Source organism: Populus euphratica, unplaced genomic scaffold (assembly GCF_000495115.2).
Source record: "Populus euphratica unplaced genomic scaffold, PopEup_1.0 scaffold2296.1, whole genome shotgun sequence".
Lineage (NCBI taxonomy): Eukaryota > Viridiplantae > Streptophyta > Magnoliopsida > Malpighiales > Salicaceae > Populus > Populus euphratica.
In genome coordinates this window covers 1-18,812 of record NW_011502122.1, presented here as the reverse complement: position 1 = coordinate 18,812, position 18,812 = coordinate 1, and the positions used below count along the sequence as shown (strand labels likewise).

General features: G+C 36.4%; 4 protein-coding genes across 7 annotated transcripts; 2 read left to right on the top strand and 2 right to left on the bottom strand.

The window, feature by feature from the left end:
* Positions 1-4,557: 4,557 nt before the first annotated feature.
* LOC105118856 (alanine--tRNA ligase, mitochondrial-like) lies at positions 4,558-7,769 on the top strand. Its single transcript, XM_011016911.1, has 8 exons — positions 4,558-5,012; positions 5,104-5,253; positions 5,352-5,467; positions 5,711-5,803; positions 6,122-6,224; positions 6,308-6,382; positions 6,853-6,945; positions 7,398-7,769. The coding sequence occupies exons 1-8, from the start codon at positions 4,929-4,931 to the stop codon at positions 7,455-7,457; spliced, it is 774 nt and encodes a 257-aa protein (XP_011015213.1). The 5' UTR covers positions 4,558-4,928; the 3' UTR covers positions 7,458-7,769.
* A 185-nt stretch (positions 7,770-7,954) lies between these two features.
* On the top strand, positions 7,955-16,377 carry LOC105118852 (probable protein phosphatase 2C 40). Of its 3 annotated transcripts, none has more exons than XM_011016905.1 (5): positions 7,955-8,369; positions 9,627-10,826; positions 10,955-11,219; positions 11,562-11,685; positions 14,458-16,377. In XM_011016905.1, exons 2-5 carry the CDS (start codon positions 9,636-9,638, stop codon positions 14,474-14,476), a joined length of 1,599 nt encoding a protein of 532 aa, XP_011015207.1. In that variant the 5' UTR covers positions 7,955-8,369; positions 9,627-9,635; the 3' UTR covers positions 14,477-16,377. The 3 variants fall into 3 exon arrangements, with proteins under 3 accessions (XP_011015207.1, XP_011015208.1, XP_011015209.1); XM_011016906.1 differs by having other exon boundaries at positions 9,609-10,826; XM_011016907.1 differs by lacking the exon at positions 14,458-16,377 and having other exon boundaries at positions 7,956-8,369; positions 11,562-11,848.
* LOC105118854 (uncharacterized) lies at positions 13,147-14,544 on the bottom strand. The gene is made up of 3 exons (XM_011016908.1): positions 14,446-14,544; positions 14,287-14,362; positions 13,147-14,079 (listed from the first exon to the last, which is right to left on the bottom strand). Exons 1-3 carry the CDS (start codon positions 14,494-14,496, stop codon positions 13,364-13,366), a joined length of 843 nt encoding a protein of 280 aa, XP_011015210.1. The 5' UTR covers positions 14,497-14,544; the 3' UTR covers positions 13,147-13,363.
* Positions 16,155-18,646, bottom strand: LOC105118855 (uncharacterized). Of its 2 annotated transcripts, none has more exons than XM_011016909.1 (7): positions 18,346-18,646; positions 18,197-18,235; positions 18,056-18,109; positions 17,922-17,975; positions 16,808-16,861; positions 16,654-16,725; positions 16,155-16,532 (listed from the first exon to the last, which is right to left on the bottom strand). In XM_011016909.1, exons 1-7 carry the CDS (start codon positions 18,400-18,402, stop codon positions 16,416-16,418), a joined length of 447 nt encoding a protein of 148 aa, XP_011015211.1. In that variant the 5' UTR covers positions 18,403-18,646; the 3' UTR covers positions 16,155-16,415. The 2 variants fall into 2 exon arrangements, with proteins under 2 accessions (XP_011015211.1, XP_011015212.1); XM_011016910.1 differs by having other exon boundaries at positions 16,155-16,526.
* Positions 18,647-18,812: the final 166 nt, after the last annotated feature.

The window sequence follows — 18,812 nt, the reverse complement described above, 5'->3', positions numbered from 1 at the left end:
GAGGACAAATGCAACTCTAGATAAGTAGACTCTTGAAGAGTGGTGAGCTCGTGATCACATTGAAATACTACATGACTGTCGCACTTGGGAATATCTGTTTGAGGGGGTGTTGTAAGCCTTGGTGTGAGGCTTAAAAAATCATTTTGGACCGAGCATGGTTAATATGCTCGAAGGGGAATGTTATATTCCAAAGACAAGCGTTAACACTCTTCAGATGAGATGTGGTAGATCATTTAGTTAAAGTGATCCTTTGGTGTGAGCAAAGGTGTACTCTGGTGATTGAAAGGTTTGGTGAACATCTGTAAACTTGACCACAGACGCTCTCGAAATGGTAAGTTTGGAAGAGCTGCAGTGTAACGTTTTGAATTAATGAATTGGAAAATACAATAAAGCCTTGAAGGTTTAAAAGTTGGAATAAATAATGAGGGGTATTGTAGTAATTGTATAAAGAGATGATAAATATAAATAGAAAAAAAAACAAAAGAAGAGATCTGAAAGTTGAGAAAGAATCGATAGGAGAGAGAAGGGAAAAAGAAGAAGAAGAGAAAAGAGGGAAATTAGAAAGGGAATAATAGAAAGGAGTTGGAGGAAATAAGTAAAAAGGTAAGATTATGTATAAATATGTGTTAATTAAGCTTTAATTTTGGTTTTGATAAATGTTAGGATTATGAAGTTTGTGTTGTGGGTTTAATTGATGAATTAAATTGAATGTTAGGGGTTGATTGTTGTGGTTAATTGATTGTTAAGTTGAATTTGAGAGATTGTAGATGAAAATGATGATTTTGAGTTATAGTTTTGTTTGAATGGTGAATTTGTGTTATAAATTTGGGGAGGACACTAGGTTTTTTTTTAAAATTCTGGGTTGGAGGTTGAAGAAGATAAAATTTCGGTATGGTCCCTCAATTTTGGAAAATTACCATTTAGTCCCCAAGCTTTGGAAAATTACAGATTGGTCCCTGGAGCATATTCTGAGATTCTGAACAGAATAAAATAAGAATTATAGGCAGAATTACTGTATAGTTATGAAATTTTAAAACTTTCAATTTAGTCCTCCAATTTGACAAAAATTACCATTTGACCCTAAAAATTTGGTAAAATTCCATAATGGTCCCTGGAGCATAATTAGAGGTTATGGATAGAAATAAGGATGAATTAGGGACATAATTCCACCATATTCATGAATTTATGATATGTTTAGTTTGGTCCTCCAATTATATGAAAATTACAATTTGGCCCTAAAAATGTGATAAATTCCATATTAGTCCCTGGCTGTGATGTTAGCTTTTTCAGATTGGTTTGATGAATAATTTAGGGTTATTTAGTTAATTATTACTAATTTTATTATTTGTTTTATTATGAATTAGATTTCGGGAAAACCGTTAATTTTTGGGTTTTTAGGAAAATAACTACTTTAGTCTAAAAACATATAGGGTTATGGAATAGACCCTTAGTTAAGTGTAGTAAATAGGTTATATATTCTTTTGAGTCATGCTTGAATATGTTTCCTTTGTATTCAGATAATTCTGATATTCTACCGGCAGGATGTCAGTAGGATTTTCTTCAGTGTCTACTTTTGATTTCTATTTGCTTTCAAGTCAGGTTAGTGGATAATTTTCCATATGCATGAGAAATATTATAAATATTTGATTTGTTAATATGAATTGGATTATGCTTCTTGATAATATATACACTGATTATTATCCTTGTTATGATAAAGCATGATCAATTGTTGAATTTGAATTCTTGATATGAAACCGTATATATTTTGAATTGACTTCTGAATTGATAGCTCATCATTTGATTGATGTCATGAGTTGAGCCTTGAGATATGAATATGTTTGTTTGATTATGATTATGAACATATGGTATGTCAGTCAGAATACCCATGCTAACAGGGTAGTGTCAGTCTTTATACACATTGTATCTGAACCCTAGTTGGTCGGGGGAGTCACCAACCTGTGTGGACTGATCATCCCACAGTACGGAGCCTCATGCTCATTGCATTTTGATTTTCTGACGAGTTTTACCATATGATATTCTTGTTATGGCCTATTTGAGAAACCTTTCTATAAGAACCTAGAGCCATACTTGTATATATATTTCTCATTGCTATATTACCTCGTGTGTGTATATTGAACGTTAACTACTCACTGAGTTGTTGAACTCACCCTCTCATTATTTATCATTTTCAAGCTTATAGCTTGATAGCAGGTCACTTTTGTTGGACCTTTAGAACCTGCTCTTTTGGTTGTAAATTTGTATATTTTCCTTTATGTCTAGTTAGTGCTCAAAAACTATGAAATTATATTAACTCTTGTATTAAGACAATTTAATTATATTATGAAGTTGATTTTGTTATTAATGTTGTGTTGAACTCTGATTGAGTTAGGATAAGTTTGTGTGTAAGTTTGGATTCACATAGGTATGGAACCTTGCCTATGTGCCGGTCATGGAATGGAGAGCTACCTAGACTCTTGAGACTAAGAGCGAGAGACTCATAGAGAAGTAAAACATTGTTCCTAGAGTGAAATAGAGGACAAACGCAACTCTAGATAAGTAGACTCTTGAAAGAGTGGTGAGCTCGTGATCACATTGAAATACTACATGACTGTCTCACTTGGGAATATCTGTTTGAGGGGGTGTTGTAAGCCTTGATGTGAGGCTTAAAAAATCATTTTGGACTGAGCATGGTTAATATGCTCAAAGGGGAATGTTATATCCCAAAGACAAGCGTTAACACTCTTCAGATAAGAAGTGGTAGATCATCTGATTGAAGTGATCCTTTGGTGTGAGCAAAGATGTGCTCTGGTGATTAAAAGGTTTGGTGAACACCTATAAACTTGACCACAGACGCTCTCGAAATGGTAAGTTTGGAAGAGCTGCAGAATGTAAGTTTGTGCTGAAGAAACAAGAGGACAATTGTCCATATAAATGTTAAAGGGGTTGATTGTTGGAATGTTGACATTTAATGGACAGCAACTTTTGCAGCCTACCTTAAGAAGTAATGTTGCCACAGTTAAAATGCTACAATGATAATTGCACGAATCATTGACAAAAGTGGTGTAACCCATATGCTGCCACCATTTGTGCCATGATTTATGGCCTCTTGTCTGCCATGAATTGCCTATAAATAGAGGCATTATTTGAGAGCAAAATAAGAGTAAAAGGGTAAAAGCAAAGTAAAGAGAGAAGAAGAGAGAAAAAGAGGCTGTCAAGGGCAGCAGCCCTACTACTATTGCAGTAGCTGCAAATGTAGCAATAAGAATTGGGAGTTGAGTTTGAGGGAAGTGATCCTTCTTCTCCATGTATTTGTATTGTATCTTTTCTCTATCTCTAATAATATTAATTTTTTCCATAAATATAGACAACTTGTCTAACCATGTTAAATATTATATCAATATATTTAGTTTTTTTTAGTAACTATCAGAGCATTACCACTGGTCCGAAATCCCCAACAAGGCTTCCATCAATTTACATGTTATTGTGTGATACAAAGATTCCCTGATGTTTGGGATCTACGAGTGATTAGCAGGTGAGGGTTAATCCATCCTAATTCCTTTTTGTTTATTAAGGGTAAGATCTTGCTCTTTAACACTCAATTCTTGGTGGCTCCTGCTTTCCTCAATACATGAACCTGCTTTTAGTCTAGGTCACTCGTGTTTCTGAACTTCCCCTCATCTATCCAGGGGGATGCTGACAGTGCATTGGACCGGCTCTGGCAGAAGAAGAAAGCTGGAGTTCGACAACAGTAGAATGAGATGATCGATACGCTGGAGGGGGAAGATTCTGCTGTTTAGATGTTTGATATGCTTTCCTAGTAGTAGTTTTGAACATCACAACTCCAGAGTTTCGCGTTGTCCTTCGGAAAAAAGCTGAAGACCCCAATGGTTTTGTTTATGAATGATCGACTTCGCATGTATGTTACCATGATGGTTTGAAAACGAACTCAAGCGGTTTGCATATTTGCTTGTTGCGAGTTTGAGGGATATATTTGCATAATGATATGGAATCTATCTGGGTTTGAAGATTGATATGAAAAGATGTTCAAGATTTCTGTCGCAAGCTCAGTACGTGAATGGTGTTTGCTGGATGCTTGGCTCATCAAACATCAATCCAAGTTTTCAACTTTCCTTCTTTAATTTAACTAATTCTCTTACTAAACAGAGCAGTTGTCTAAACCAGACAGTGGATGCTCGGCTCATCGACATAATCCCCTGGTCGTTTTTTTCCTTCGTTGTGTTTGATGCTGTGGCTGCTATTGCTACTATGAGAGTTTCCAGCGTGTGTTTTGCATCAAGCTGCCATAGCCGAAATCTGCTTATAGAATTGTACTAGATCATATAGTTTCCTCAACTTGCGCTAATCCTTTTCGTGCTAGCTTCGGTTGCAACCCAAATCTTATCCAGCTCAAAAAATCACAGGATGTCAACCTTATTGCACACAACAAATTGGGTTTGATATATTTTGCTATCAAAGCATCAGATTAAGGTCAAAGAAGAAAAGTAAGAAGACGCAACTGGGATTTATTGGAGGGTGAAAAGCAAACGAGACAGCATGTCAAAAATGAGAATGCGTGATCCTTTGATGGGCTGGCTGTCCAATTCCTTTTTCTTTTTGGTCAAAGAAAGGTCATGACACGGGGCCTCGCGAGCAAGAACATGTCAACAAGACGACAACAAAAAAAAAAAGAAATATATATTTCGTAATCTAGGGAGTAGAGAGGATGGCTCCTGAAACCTAATTGTTTGGAACCCTGTAATCAATTCTGTTAATTGAATTCGATTTTAAGAAAATTACTACTTTGAGGATGAGAAATTCTTAAATTAGCTGGAACCCTTTCAATTAGGAATTGGTCCCAAACGGCGTGTAAGCAAAGCTTACATATAATTATAGGAAGGATCTTCAGCCTGTAACTGGAGAAATAGTCAATGGATTTGAGTCCAACAAAACTTGATTACTATCATGACATGTGGAAACTCCAATCCAAAGCCACACTTTTATCTTTCTTCAAGGTTTGCTTCTCTTTCATTTCCTGATAAGCTAATTTTTAATCCCTTGTACACCTGGAAAAGTATTAAATCTTTGATTTTTTTTTCTTGAAAGGGAGAAGATGGCAGAAATGCTTTGATTTTAGACTCAACAATCTTTCATCCTCAAGGTGGAGGCCAACCAGCTGACACTGGAGTCATCACCATTGCTGCTGATTCCAGTTTCAAGTTTATCGTCCAAGATGTTCGATCCAAGGATGGAATTGTAAGTTTTCCACTGTTTGAAGTTTTTAAATTATTGGGTTTATGATTTTTTCTTGATTTTATTGATAAGAAGCATTCCCTTGGTATTCTTATTTGTAGGTCTACCATTATGGGGTTATTGAGGAGGGTTCTGGTAAGGATTTTGAAATGGAAATTGTAAGAGGGGGAGAAGTTTTTTTGTTTGTTGATGAGGCGAGGCGAAAGCTGAATTCAAGGTGTGTAAAGATTCAGTAGTTGTCAATTATGGGTTTGACTTGATATAATTGAGATTTTTTAGGGTTACTTAACTTGAATTGGTGATCTGTAGGGGTTAGTATGCATGTATTTCGTTTTGTATAAGAGCAAAGAAAGCTATCGAGAGCTTGGTTATAGTTATTTTGTCATGCTGGTTTCCAAGCAGGAGGTTAGTATGTGGATTTTTTTTGAAGTTTCAGTTTATGTTGTTTTTTATGATGTAGGCTGCACTCAGCTGGGCATTTGATGGATGCGTGCCTGGAAGAAGTGGGATTGGGGCATATGGAGCCAGGAAAGGGATACCATTTTCCTGATGGGTATGCTTTGTCTTGAGCATGCTCTTTCACTGCTTGTAATGTAATTCATAACAATAATATAAGGATCAACTGCGAAATATGGAACTGTTTCTTGCTTGTGTAAGAACCTTGTAGTTTCTGGGTTTAGCTGCATACAGAATATATGTAGTCTTAAGATTTGACAAGTTTAATAGTTCATATGTTAGCCATGAACCTAGGAAATCTTAGAGTTACTTGGTGTCTACATCAGGTCTTAGTTCTACATGTATATCCAAAAGGGATTTTTATATGGAAACATTTCTGCTGGGAGATGGCATTCAAGTGGCTCATTTTTGGCAGGCCATTTGTTGAATACAAAGGAACAATTCCTCAAAATGAATTGCAGAGCAAGCAACATGAATTAGAACTAGCAGCAAATGCTTTAATATCCAGGGGAGGCAAGGTAAGTTGCACCTTTTGCTCGTGCTTGATGATTTCAATTGATATATACTCTGTTTGCTTCTGAAACTAATTTTCTTCATACAGGTTTCTGCTGCTGTATTGCCATACGAAGAAGCTGCTGAATTATGTGGTGGTTTTCTTCCTGATTACATACCAAAGGTCTGGATTTGTGGGTTATCTTGCATAAGTTGTAATCCTCCCATCCTTCTCATCTCTGCATAAGAAATTTTGCCTCTATGGTGTATTGTTTTAATTATATTTGATATATATCATGTTTGTCTCTGGTGTACCTGAAGGGTTTGATCACAATAAACCCAATCTCTCCAAGTTGATAGTGTTATCCTTTTCTGTAAAGGATGGGATATAGCTTGCATCATCCTGGTTAATTATTTTGTGTTTTTGCTTTTTCTAGAGTTATTTGAGAGTTATAATGCTATCCTGTTTTTGCTGAATGAGAAGTAAGCCGTCTAAACCAGTAATGCATTGAATAGTAAGTACTGACATTTCGTAGAAATGCTCTACGATGAAAATCCAGTCCCTACAGCAACTTGGCTTTGTTCTTGCATGACAACAGGTTTTCTCAGTTTTGTGCTGCTATCTATTATAGCCTAATTTTGCATCCCTTGCAGGACAGCACTCCTCGTGTTGTGAGGTTAGGGAACAGCGCCGTGTGTTGTGGTGGCACGCATGTTTCTGATATTTCAGAGATTATAAGTTTGCAGGTAAATGGAGGTTGTTTAAAAATATTTAATGTTCCATATTTCTGCCTCGCTCACTTCATAAATGTTGATTGGAATCATGAATTTACCTAAAAATAGGACCAAACAATATTTCACCCTTCCTGTATAGGAATCGTAGAAGCTGATGGGGGTAGCAGCGTTCATGTTTGATTATGCATCAGGATTGCATATATTTGCATTAATACCCTACATGATATGATGGGATGCTATCCATGGAAATAATTTTCTTTTTAAACATTAGTAAGGGCAAAGAAGGAAAATAAAATAACATGGATCTTAGGATAAGCAACTCTGATTTCACCAGCATGGTAAATCACTGCAAGTGAATCTGCGTTTTACAATCTCATCATGTTTCCTGTCACGGACCATCCTAAAAAATGTACGTTGTTGGCCAAGAACCTAGCCTTTTGTGACGTTGCTGGATGTTGTTTCAGGTTTCTCAGATTCGCAAGAAGAAGGGAATGACAAAGGTTTCTTACACTGTTGGATCCTAGCACTCTTTAGCAATTGATTGTGTAAATCATGTGAGCATAAACTACTTCTGTATGCTGAAAGTATGCATGATATGCAGCTTTGTTATGCTCGCATGGTTTAGCTGATTTAAGCAGTTATGCTATGAAGGTCTTTCGAGGACTTTCTTTGGTATACTCTCAAGAATGATTTTTCTTTTTCTATTTATTTTAAATTTGCTTATTTTATTTTCCCATCATTGATGAGACTTATTTCATCTCTTTAGACATTGGAACAGATGCTTGTAATGTCTGCGAATCATTTAGGAGTGTTTGATTCCCTGGATTTACTTTTCATTTTTGGCTGTTTGTTAGCATTTTGCAAGGTGACCTCCATTGTTTAGCAGGCAGGGATGATTCAAGTTCAACAGTTGTTGTCTAGGCTGATCAGAATAGAGAAAATTTATAAATTTTGCTTTATTGGGATTGTTTAGAGAGTGACTTGGTTTTAATTGAAATGTAAATCGGTTTTCGTCGAAAGAATAAATTCAGACACTAATATTATAGGAACATTGTTGAAAATTAAAAAGATAGTTTGCCCTAACAAAACTCAAATCAATTTGGAGCTTAGAGGGAGGGGAGCAGAATTCTAAAAAAAGGGCATTACAGGTTGACGTGAACCAAGCAAAACAAAAGAGAAATTCCTCTAAATTTAGCGAAGACTCTTCTCCACCAGCCAATTTTCACTTCTTTCTTTCTTTCCTTCTCTTTTACATGATATATATAAAAATATTCTCCGCTATCTAAAATCAAATATTCCCTTCTATATCTCCCTCTCTTGCATCTCTTGCCTTGCCTAGTATTACTTCTTGCCCTGTTGACCACACTTGTTCTCGTAAGACACACAACACGCCCACATTCCTTCACTGTTGACTTGTTTTGTATCAAAATACTGAGGTGCGTCATCATGTTTTTGCTCTGTCTCTGCTGTTTTTCCTTTGAATATTGGTTGCTGTATGGATTTGGCTTAGTGTTTTGATTTTATGGTGTTTTCTTGAGGAGAACTTTGGTTTTTTCTTTCTTGTAAAGCATATGATATTCATCTATGGCGCTTGAGGTCAATTCATGAAATCCATCCATGGAATGGCTGCCATCATGAATATGGATCATGGTTATTGATAGACATATATTTCGACTGGATCTTCTCATGCTTATTGAATCTAGTTGCTTAATTACATATCTGAATTCTAAGAGAAATTAAGCTATAAATTAAATGGAGTTTACAGTTGCATAAGATACGGTTGGATTTATAAAAGCTGTCTAAGTGCTTTTATTTCCCTCCATTTGCGTGTCTAGGATCCCTTTTAAGCTGGCTAACATGGGGTGAAACTTGATTGATTTTGCCATTCTCTCGATGAGCAAATGCCCCCAAGTTGTTCTTTTGAGATTTACGTCCATAAAATGCTGCTAAGAAGCTTTCCTTAAGGATCTCTATTTCAAGTTTTGAACCCGTGGATCTTCCTCGACTGCCTAGTGACTGATTCTTATTTATGATTTATCGTGGTGTTATTTATAGTATTTAGCATCCAAGATGATGCAAACCGTGGATATAAAAATCGTCTATCCTACAATCAAGATTGAAACAATCATGAAAAGCCAAAAATTAAATTTGATAAGAACCCGTTACTGGTGAATCAGACACAAATACTATTGGAGTAAACCTTCAACCAATGAGAACTACAAGGAAAAATGCTATAAAATTAGTTATACTTCAATAAATTTAATTATTTTTTATTTAAAAATTGAGAAAAATATGTTGGTATCCTAATTTGGATTATTTAGTTATACTTCAATAAATTTAATTATTTTTTATTTAAAAAATGAGAAAAATATCTTGGTATCCTAATTTGGATTATAAAAATGTTTTAACCCAATATAAAACAATATATAAAAATTTCTTGTAAAATTTTAGTTCGGTTTAACGGTCAAATTAAAAGTATAAAAAAGTTATACTTGTTATACTTAAAAGTATAAACATGAAAAATAAACATAATTATGTTAATTAATGTTAGAATTATAATTTTCTTGTTGAATGTATCTCTTAATTAATTTGTAAAAAAAAAAGTCAACCACTTGATCTCAATCAATTTGGAAAATTTCCCATCTTGATGTCCTATATTTAGCTATTAATTGCAGGTAATTTCCTTATTTCAGTGATAAATAATGCTAGGAGAAAGTACAGTTAATCCCTATGGAGAATTCAAGATCAGTTTTGGTTATAAATGCAATGCCCATAAAGGTTGCTCTTGCCTGATTCCTAATGAGATTGAAAACCTTCCCGGAAAATTCCCTAGGAATAGCAGCTTCTCTCGCTTGTCCGGTGCTGCCTTAAGTGCGAATGCCACGTTGGCCAACACAAATATCTGCAATGGTGTAATAAGGGAAGAAATACTTCCCAGCTGGGATTCCCCTAATTCATTTCGCAGGATTCCTTCTTCACCTACTCTTTCAAGGTTGGATGTATTATCATCTTCTCTTCAAAGCAGTATGTCAAACCTAAGTTGCAGTCCAGCCACCTCCAGTCCACCTGAATATGATTCTTCTTCACTAAGATCCATGAGTTCTCCTTGTAGAAATGAAGGTTTTCTTAATGCAATGGAAGTTCAAGTTGCAGGTGGAGCTGCTGGCGAAGACAGGGTTCAAGCTGTCTGCTCTGAAGAAAATGGTTGGCTTTTTTGCGCTATCTTTGATGGTTTCAATGGAAGAGATGCAGCTGATTTCCTGGCTGGCACGTTATATGAGAACATCATACATCAGGCTAACTTATTAGACTGTGAATTGAAGAAGGATGTTACTGGAGCTTCAAATGGTTTCTATCCGCATGGGCCCTTTCAATATGCTCTTGAAGGAGCTAGGAATAGTCATGTGGAGAAACCACCAGCAGGAACTTTTAATAAGAAAAATTCAAGCATCGACAACTCCACTAAGAATGGCCCTTTTCCTGATTCACCTGATTCATTTAGACACGGGATGCTAGACAGCCTTCAGCGTGCTGTTAGTCAGGCAGAGAATGATTTCTTGTACATGGTGGAGCAGGAAATGGATGATCGCCCTGATCTAGTCTCTGTTGGTTCTTGTGTCTTGGTTGGCCTTCTTCATGGGATGGATTTGTATACTCTTAATCTGGGTGATAGTAGAGCTGTATTGGCAACATACGATGAGGAGGACAGTGAGATGAAGGGCTGCGGGCGACTGAAAGCTATCCAGCTCACTGACTGTCACACTGTCGACAATGAACTTGAAAGAACTAGAGTGTTGTCTGATCATCCGGATGACCCGGCAGTGATTGCAGGTGGAAAAGTTAAGGGAAAATTGAAGGTCACTAGAGCTTTGGGAGTTGGATACTTGAAAAAAGTAAAATATTATTCATTCAATTTATCTCTTTAATCAATTTAGGAATGACATTTGAGACGAACCATGCAGACCACTGTGCCTGTACTTGAAATTCTTAGTCTGTTTGTAATGTTTGCCGTGTCATGCAGAAAAACCTAAACGATGCACTGATGGGTATTCTTCGAGTTCGTAATCTCATAAGCCCTCCATACATTTCTATCGAACCATCGCTGAATTTGCATAGAATATCAAAATCGGATCACTTTGTTATCGTTGGCAGTGATGGTTTGTTTGATTTCTTCAGTAATGACGAGGCAGTAAAGCTTGTCCATTCTTACATCCTGAGCAACCCAAACGGCGATCCAGCAAAGTTTCTGTTGGAGCAGCTTGTAGGCCGAGCTGCTGATTGTGCAGGTAAAATATTTAATATGGCATCTTTCTTTCTTTCTCACTTCATTCATTATAAATAAATCCCTCCAGGAGCAAAAGATGAATAAATAAATGCAATGCAAACATCAAGGTATGCTTCCTTGCGCCAAACACATATAAATAATCACAGGCACACAGAGACAGGCATGAACAAACTCTGCTGCTTCATTAAAAGAAGAAGAAGAAACTTGGGTCACTTCCGAATTCATTCTCCAGCAGTTAGGGGACTTGAATGGTGAACATCAACTGGTTTATGTGCTGTAGAAGTGATTTACCTTTAAGTGTATTGTTGATTCAAATCTCAATAATTTAACATTGGTATCGTAGGTTTCAGCTTGGAAGAATTGATGAATATCCCTGCTGGTAGGAGGAGAAAATATCATGATGATGTGACTTTAATTGTGATTATACTTGGAGCAAACCAGCGAACCTCAAAGGCATCAACTTGGGTGTGAGTCTGTTTTCTTTCTTGCAATAGTATTTGGTTCTCTACTCTCTAGTTATAGGTTTCAAATTGTACATATCTGATACCAGACCATGTTGATCTCTGGGAAATTTGATCATCTTCCAAACTTTTTGTTTGATACCTGAATTAGCATGAGTGTTTTCCTTTCTTCTTAACCGTGCATGGGTGTCTAAAATAGGACATTTTTTCTTTTCTTTCGATGAAAGTGATGGGATTTTTCCTATAAGCAAAACAAAGAAAGAAATAGAAACTTTCCAGAAAAATAATCATGCATTCCGGATGGAGCAGTCTGTATATTCCATTAGAGAGCCACTCGTGCTATATCACAGGTTGCACTTTCGAATGGATGGTCCAGCATTGTTGCAGCTTCCCGTCTTTTTATGCCAATTCGATCCCACTAGTTTCTGCTCCTAGCTTCCTTTTTGGTTTCTCTACCTTGAAAGCTTCCGAAAGTGGAGCTACTGTTAAAAACATGCTTCTGCTTTTTGTGATTTTTCATCTTTATTTCACTGGCTTCTGCAAGCTGTTAGGCCCACAAACAAATGATTCTCTTTAATCACACACATAGTAGTTGATTTAGAATCTTAATAATTGGATAGCCAATGATCATGGGAACCAAAAACAATGGGCAGCAATAGGCTGTTTCTGTTTGTCATGTTGCAGAACAAGTTTCCAAGGGATGGCATTGTCTTTTGCAGGAGTGGAAGTGATGCTCTCTTAATGAAATTAGGCGTATGAGTGGATTTAACTTGAAATGAGAATTGAAAACAAAAAGGGTTCACTCATCTTTCTTTGCCTTCACCAATCATAACATAATCACTATCTATTCTGATCGTTCACTGCTGCCTTTTCTTTTTTTCCCCCATGAAACAAGAAAACTTCTGAGCAATGCAATATACTGTTTACCTTCTTGTGCTTGCTAGATACCAAATCCTCAAATAATAAAGAAGATCAGAGGAGACAACACTTGTAATAATACATGTAAATTACTTGTCAACATGGAATTTAGGAATGATCAAGCAACATGTGAGCTGGGATTGCCGAGATTTTTGCAGGGCCAAGGCCCAAGGGTATCTGAGAGGTTGACAGGCTACGAAATGAAAAGGTTGAAAGATTCTTTGATTATGCTCGTGAACGGAATTTTACGTTGCTTCAATTCAAATCAGTACTTTATAAAGGCTAGTCAAATTATATGCTTTTGAATGGAGCACAATTACATGATGCCATGATTATATCCATCAAGTGATGTTAGGGGCAACAGCATCCCTTGTGGGATTCTACAAGCAGAACAGGTGGGGATGCAAGGCTTTCTTGTCTCTCTGCACATAACAAGAGACTCTTGCATATATACTATGCATGATCTTTTGCAGTTAGTAAGCTAATACCATGTAATATATATATATACACACACATACTAGGGAGCTGTTCTACTAGAAGCTTAAATGGCATGCAACAACCAAATTCATACATCAAAACCCAAATCAATTTCTACAAGGAAAAGAAAATCTTACAGCTCAATCTACCAAACTTGCTTCAAAACCATACCATGCAAAAAAGAATTCTTATCATCGTTCTAATGTCTCCCCTGGCAATATTATCCTACATTCTATCTTCTATACTACTCTCTCCATCATCAATAGTACAGAATCACTCTCCATTCTGATTACATGATGGAACATCCATCGACATTTTCATCACTGAAAATGTTGAAAGAGTCCGCCTGTGTTGTTTGATTTGCATTTGTATATGGTGCTGGAGCAACATGATAATTAAAAGGAGCAGGACTTCCATATGGATATGCCATATAACTTGATGCATACACTTGAGGACCGTAGTAACCTAGTGGCCATGGAATCGAATGCTGATGTGTAGGGTTGAGATCACTCGGGCCCATAACTTGATTCATCCCCACACCATGAGTTTGATATTCACTGCCTGCAGATGTACCAGAAGATGGTGAGCCTGAGCCCCCCGTAACATTGCTGCCGTCATTACCTTTCTGCCCTTTCCTTTTCTTCTTGTTACATGCACTGTCTGCCCCACCACCCTCAATTATACTGCCCTTGTTATTTCCACCCGGCAACGCCTCTCCGGCGGTGGAATTTTCCAGTGGCTTCTTCCCCTTTTTGGTCTCCTCACCTAGTCCCTCCAAGGAGAATCTCACAGATTTTTTGCCGCCACTATCATTCTGATTTTGGTCATTTGTGCTGTGCATGCCTTTTGCTTTGCCTGATTCTTTCTCCTTGGTAGCAACCTTTTCAGGCCATATCTCAGCATGTTTGCCTGTTTTCATGAGTTTCTTGATCAAGGTCCCTGCTTCAATGTTGCCAGTAACTGTGACTCTTTGTTGCTGCGAATCAATGCTTGTTGTGTAAACACCTGAAATCATTTTACATTTAGCATATATAATTGTGTCAGCATATGCATGCATAGAGTACAAAACACGAGGGGTTTGCATGTTCTCATTTTTGCCAACAAATTAAGAACAAATATGATAGAAAACCTAACTAGATTAATCTCTTTAACAACGTTTTTCAATATTTTAAGAGAAACAAGCAGCAGCAGCAAGTTTCTCTTTGTTATTACCATCGATGCTTTGTAAGACTTTCCTGACTTTTCTCTTGCAACCTTGGCAGTGGATAGATACTTTCAAAACCCATGTCTGAAATACAAAGAAATTAATAAAGTCAGAACAAATTAAGGGTAATTAAGCAGTGATTAATTACTAGAGCGGTAATCAGTAACCTTGCATTTCAGAGCTTTAGGGACTTCTTGAACGGACGTTGTTGTAGCCATTAGAGGCTTTTGAAGAAGACCGAGCAGCTTGTAAAAGTAAAAGAATGAATGGATGATAGTTTAAAGGCTTTCAAGTGGTTTAAAAAGAAAGCAAAGAACAGATTGCGTTGAGTTAATCCCCCCTATTAATTGTCCGTACGTGATTGTAGTCAATTATGTAACAATATTTCAGTACTGTGGATGACACAGAGACACATTAAAGCATTTTTACTTTCTATGTATGGTCTGATTTTTTTTTTTCTTTCTCGATATATTTAGGTATCCTATCCTTCCACCATCAACCTTGACAAGATTTTAGACTATCATTTCTATGCTATTAAGAGCATCAAGTTTGGTTTGGTAACAAGTTTGAGGCATGATCTTCATGTATAATTTATACTTTATTATTGTTGGTATGGATTTTGATGAACTTTAAGACAGAAATCTCATGAGTCATTTTATTGTATATACACAAACAAATAAGAACCACCATACATGGGTGGAGGCATCTATGTTTGTGTGGAGAAAACCGAGAGGTGGCCGGAGAAATGCTGGCATCTTAATAAGGCACTGTGGTGGCTGGTGGGAGAAATTTAAAGAGGTTTGTTTTTGCTATATCGTCTGATGGTGTCATCTCCGAGATAGTACAACTAGGTAGAGAGATCCTCTATTAAATAGGCAAAGCACCTAATCTCTTTCTCTTCAATCAGAACTTTGGGGCATTCTAACACGTAAACAATTTCTTGGAAACATAAGAATGTCAAGGTCGATGGAGAAAGCAAATAATTAATTATGCAAACGGCTATTAATGGTGGAGGTTGAGAATTCATGGCTCCTCACTGGCCATTATTCAATCGGTTGTTAGAACTTTCAATTATATTTCTCTTTTCAAGACTAAACAAATCCCCAGCTTGGTGCCTGTCAAGATGGTTTCTTCCTTGTTCTCAAGCAAATATCAATTCAAACAGGTGAGCGAGGATAACATGTCCTGCAATAACACCAGGATAAGAGCAGCATGTGTATGGAGTCATAGGAAGCAGAAACAAAGGTTGAAGTATAAATTTCAAGGAAAAGGGAAGATAACCCGAAATGCGTCCCTTTTAACGAGGCAAGTGATGTGCATCCTGATCTAATTTCCTTATCCAAAGTCAAATCAAGCAGTAGTGTTATCACCATTATTAAAGAGGAATTGAAGAGACCTATGAAGTTATGATTGCAGTCAGCACTCAGAATCTCAGACAAAGTATCCTCTATGATTGCCTCACTTTCCACAAATCAAGGACGCAATAACCTCAAACCAAATGGTTTATGCAGGTAATGTGTCCTTGATTTGTGGTCGTTCCAATGGGTGCTACACTACTGCAATGCTAGTCCAAGAGCAAAGACAAGACAAACATGCGCCAACAAGTGAACGAGGTAAAAGGTTACCCAGCACTCATCTTTTAAGTGACTTGTGGTAGTTTTATGGTTGCTCTTTAACAAATGAGTTTTTAAAAAAAAGCTAAAAATTATAATTTTTTTTTATAATCAAGATTTTAAGAAATTTTTTTAAGTGAAATCCATAAAAGGAATGAAGAAACTATAGCAAGGACAAAAAACAGTTTCATCCATACCGCACTATCAAAAGAACCCTAAAAGTTCCAGCACATTAACAGAGAAAAAAAAAAGGAATGAAGAAATAAAGAATGCCAAAATTTACTTTATAATGGGCCTCCCCAGGATGATAAATATTCAAATCTATGAAGAGTGCTTTAAATGAAATTATTCGGCAAATGAAGAATGACATGAATTTCAGAAAACAGTTCCTGCCTTCTAGTAGAATCTAAGTACGTAGTTGAAGAGTTTGACTCACAGCTGCCTGAGAAAGCGCCAGGAAAAGAAATTGATCGATAGATGTAAGAGCTAAAGTACAAGAAATACTTGCTCCATAACAAAACATCTTAATTTTCATCTTTCTTCTCGATATCCTCTTCAGCTGAAGAATGAACTTTCTGATCTTCTACATCAACCTTGGGTTCTTGTGCCTCTTGAGCATCATCACCTGCACTGTCCTGAAACTGCAAGAGTTCATAAATCATCAACCTCGGGGCTTACATTTACTTCTAAAATCATTTTGCAAATTAGCTGAATGAAACGTATGCATAAGGCACATGAAGAAAATTCTCAAGAAAACTTTACCCCCAAATTTCGAAGGCTAGCAGTAACATCTTCTTGTTGTTGCTGCAGTGTGTTCTTCAGTTCTTGGAATTCCTAGTTTTGATCAGGATAGATATATTAAGAAACAGTATTAATAAAAGGAAACGCCAAAGGTGTTTGCTTGAGTAGGACTTACTGTTCGAAGTTGAACAACCTCAACATTCAATGACTTCTTCAATTCCGACAACTCCTGAATGAAGCAAGAAATTTTTGCACAAGTTCAACTGAACTACATCTCACCCCACTACTATTAGATAAAACACAACGTATGAAGGGATAGATGGAGGTCTCTAATAAACAAGCCACTATTGCATGAAAATACAGAATTCATTTTCACCTGGATTAGTTTCTTGCATAACTTACATGTAACTGGTAAATACTTGAAGTACAATATTTATCTGAACAAAGTTTGTAAAACCACGTGAAGATAGAGAGTAGCTGAAGCAAAAATGGTGAGATTATGACATGTTCTCTGGTTCATTCCCGGTAATGTTGCAGGGCATATATCAAAAAAAGAAATTCATCGCAATTCATTACTTTTCCACGGATCCATGAAACATTGAGGTCAGATATGAGGTTGGAGTTGAAATATTTGCATAACTGTAGACATTTGTTTAATCTACAAAATTTAGTGAAGAAAATAACAGCAAGACTCAAATAACAATTGAATGCCAAAAGGCGTGGATAATGATCTGTTGACACTGATAAATTGAGTGAATTGCACATTGTCGTTAAAAAACAGCAGCGTGCCATTACTTGCTGCATGCAGCCTAGACACTTAACTGCTTCCGCAACAACATTTTCCAGTCAGTCGACACAAGCTCTTCCAAGCATGATTGAACATCACCAAGATTCTAGTCTTTTAGTTCACCTTAATCTAAGCAATTCAAATCCCATGCACTACTTTACTCTTTCTATTTTCATATAATCTCAACAGGCAAACGATAAATGATGAAATTGTGTATCTATTCCATTCTATGAAATAGAAAAAATCAAATTGCATGTTTAGTACAACACACAGCGCCAAAAGGCCTTGACATTGCAGCAGCCTAGGCACATCAACATTGCATGTTTTATTTATTTATTTATTTCAATTGGGTTAAACAGCAACGCAGATATTAGCGAAAGAAATGTATTCACAAAACAATATCAATTGGAATCCTGTAAAGGAACAGACGTCAAGTATCAGAATCAGAATAATAATCTTCTATACAGATCATAATTTTTTTAAGAAATAAATATTTACTTACATCGCGATAGATTTTAACCTGAGTGTCGAGCTTCGATCTCCAGCTTTGCAAATCCTAATTACACATTTGAATGTCTGTTTTTTATAATCAAATTCAAACCATGATAAAATCGGAGGCCCAAAAAAAAAAAAAACCTGCTTTAAGCCTTGGATTCTGTTAAGAAGCTCAGTCCTGGATTCATTTAATTCCTAAAACAAGTAAAAAAAAAAGCACCGCTTTTACAACACTGTAAGCAGCATAAAGTCAAAAATTAAAAGCGAAGAGCAAACACATACAGTGATCTTTGAACCGATCGGAGTTACGTCCTCTTTCTTCTGCAATAATGGTAAGAAGAAGAAGAGGGAGAAGATACATCAATTATTAGGGTTTGCTATTAAATAAAGAAAAAAACAAATAGATGAGAGAAAGAGAGCGGTTTGTGTACACGAGCGAGAGGAAGAGGAGCAGAGAGAGTGGCAGTGGAAGAATCGGAGTTGGCCATTGATGGAGATTTGATTTGATTTGATTTGGATTGATTTAGATTACGATTAAAAAAGTAATTAAAGGGTTTAGGGTTTGGTTTTTCTAACAAGTTTGGAGATCCTGAGGATGCTGTCCGTTTGGTTGTTGAGATGTGTGCCAAATAAAAGAAAAGAAAACTCAAATTTTGAATTTTGGAATTAAGGTTGTGTTTGGGCGGGCAAAACACAGCTTGAAATTGAATCGTAGTAGCAGTAAGGATCAGGCTGTCATTAATGATTAAAGAATTAAAAATAAATAAAACCAGCAGGAAATATAACTCACTGTCCATTCACTCAGAAAATTTTGTGACTCAGTTTCGAGGAGTAATTTAGTCTTTTTCACTTATCTATTATTCTATTATTCATTAAATAATTGTTGAGGATTTATATA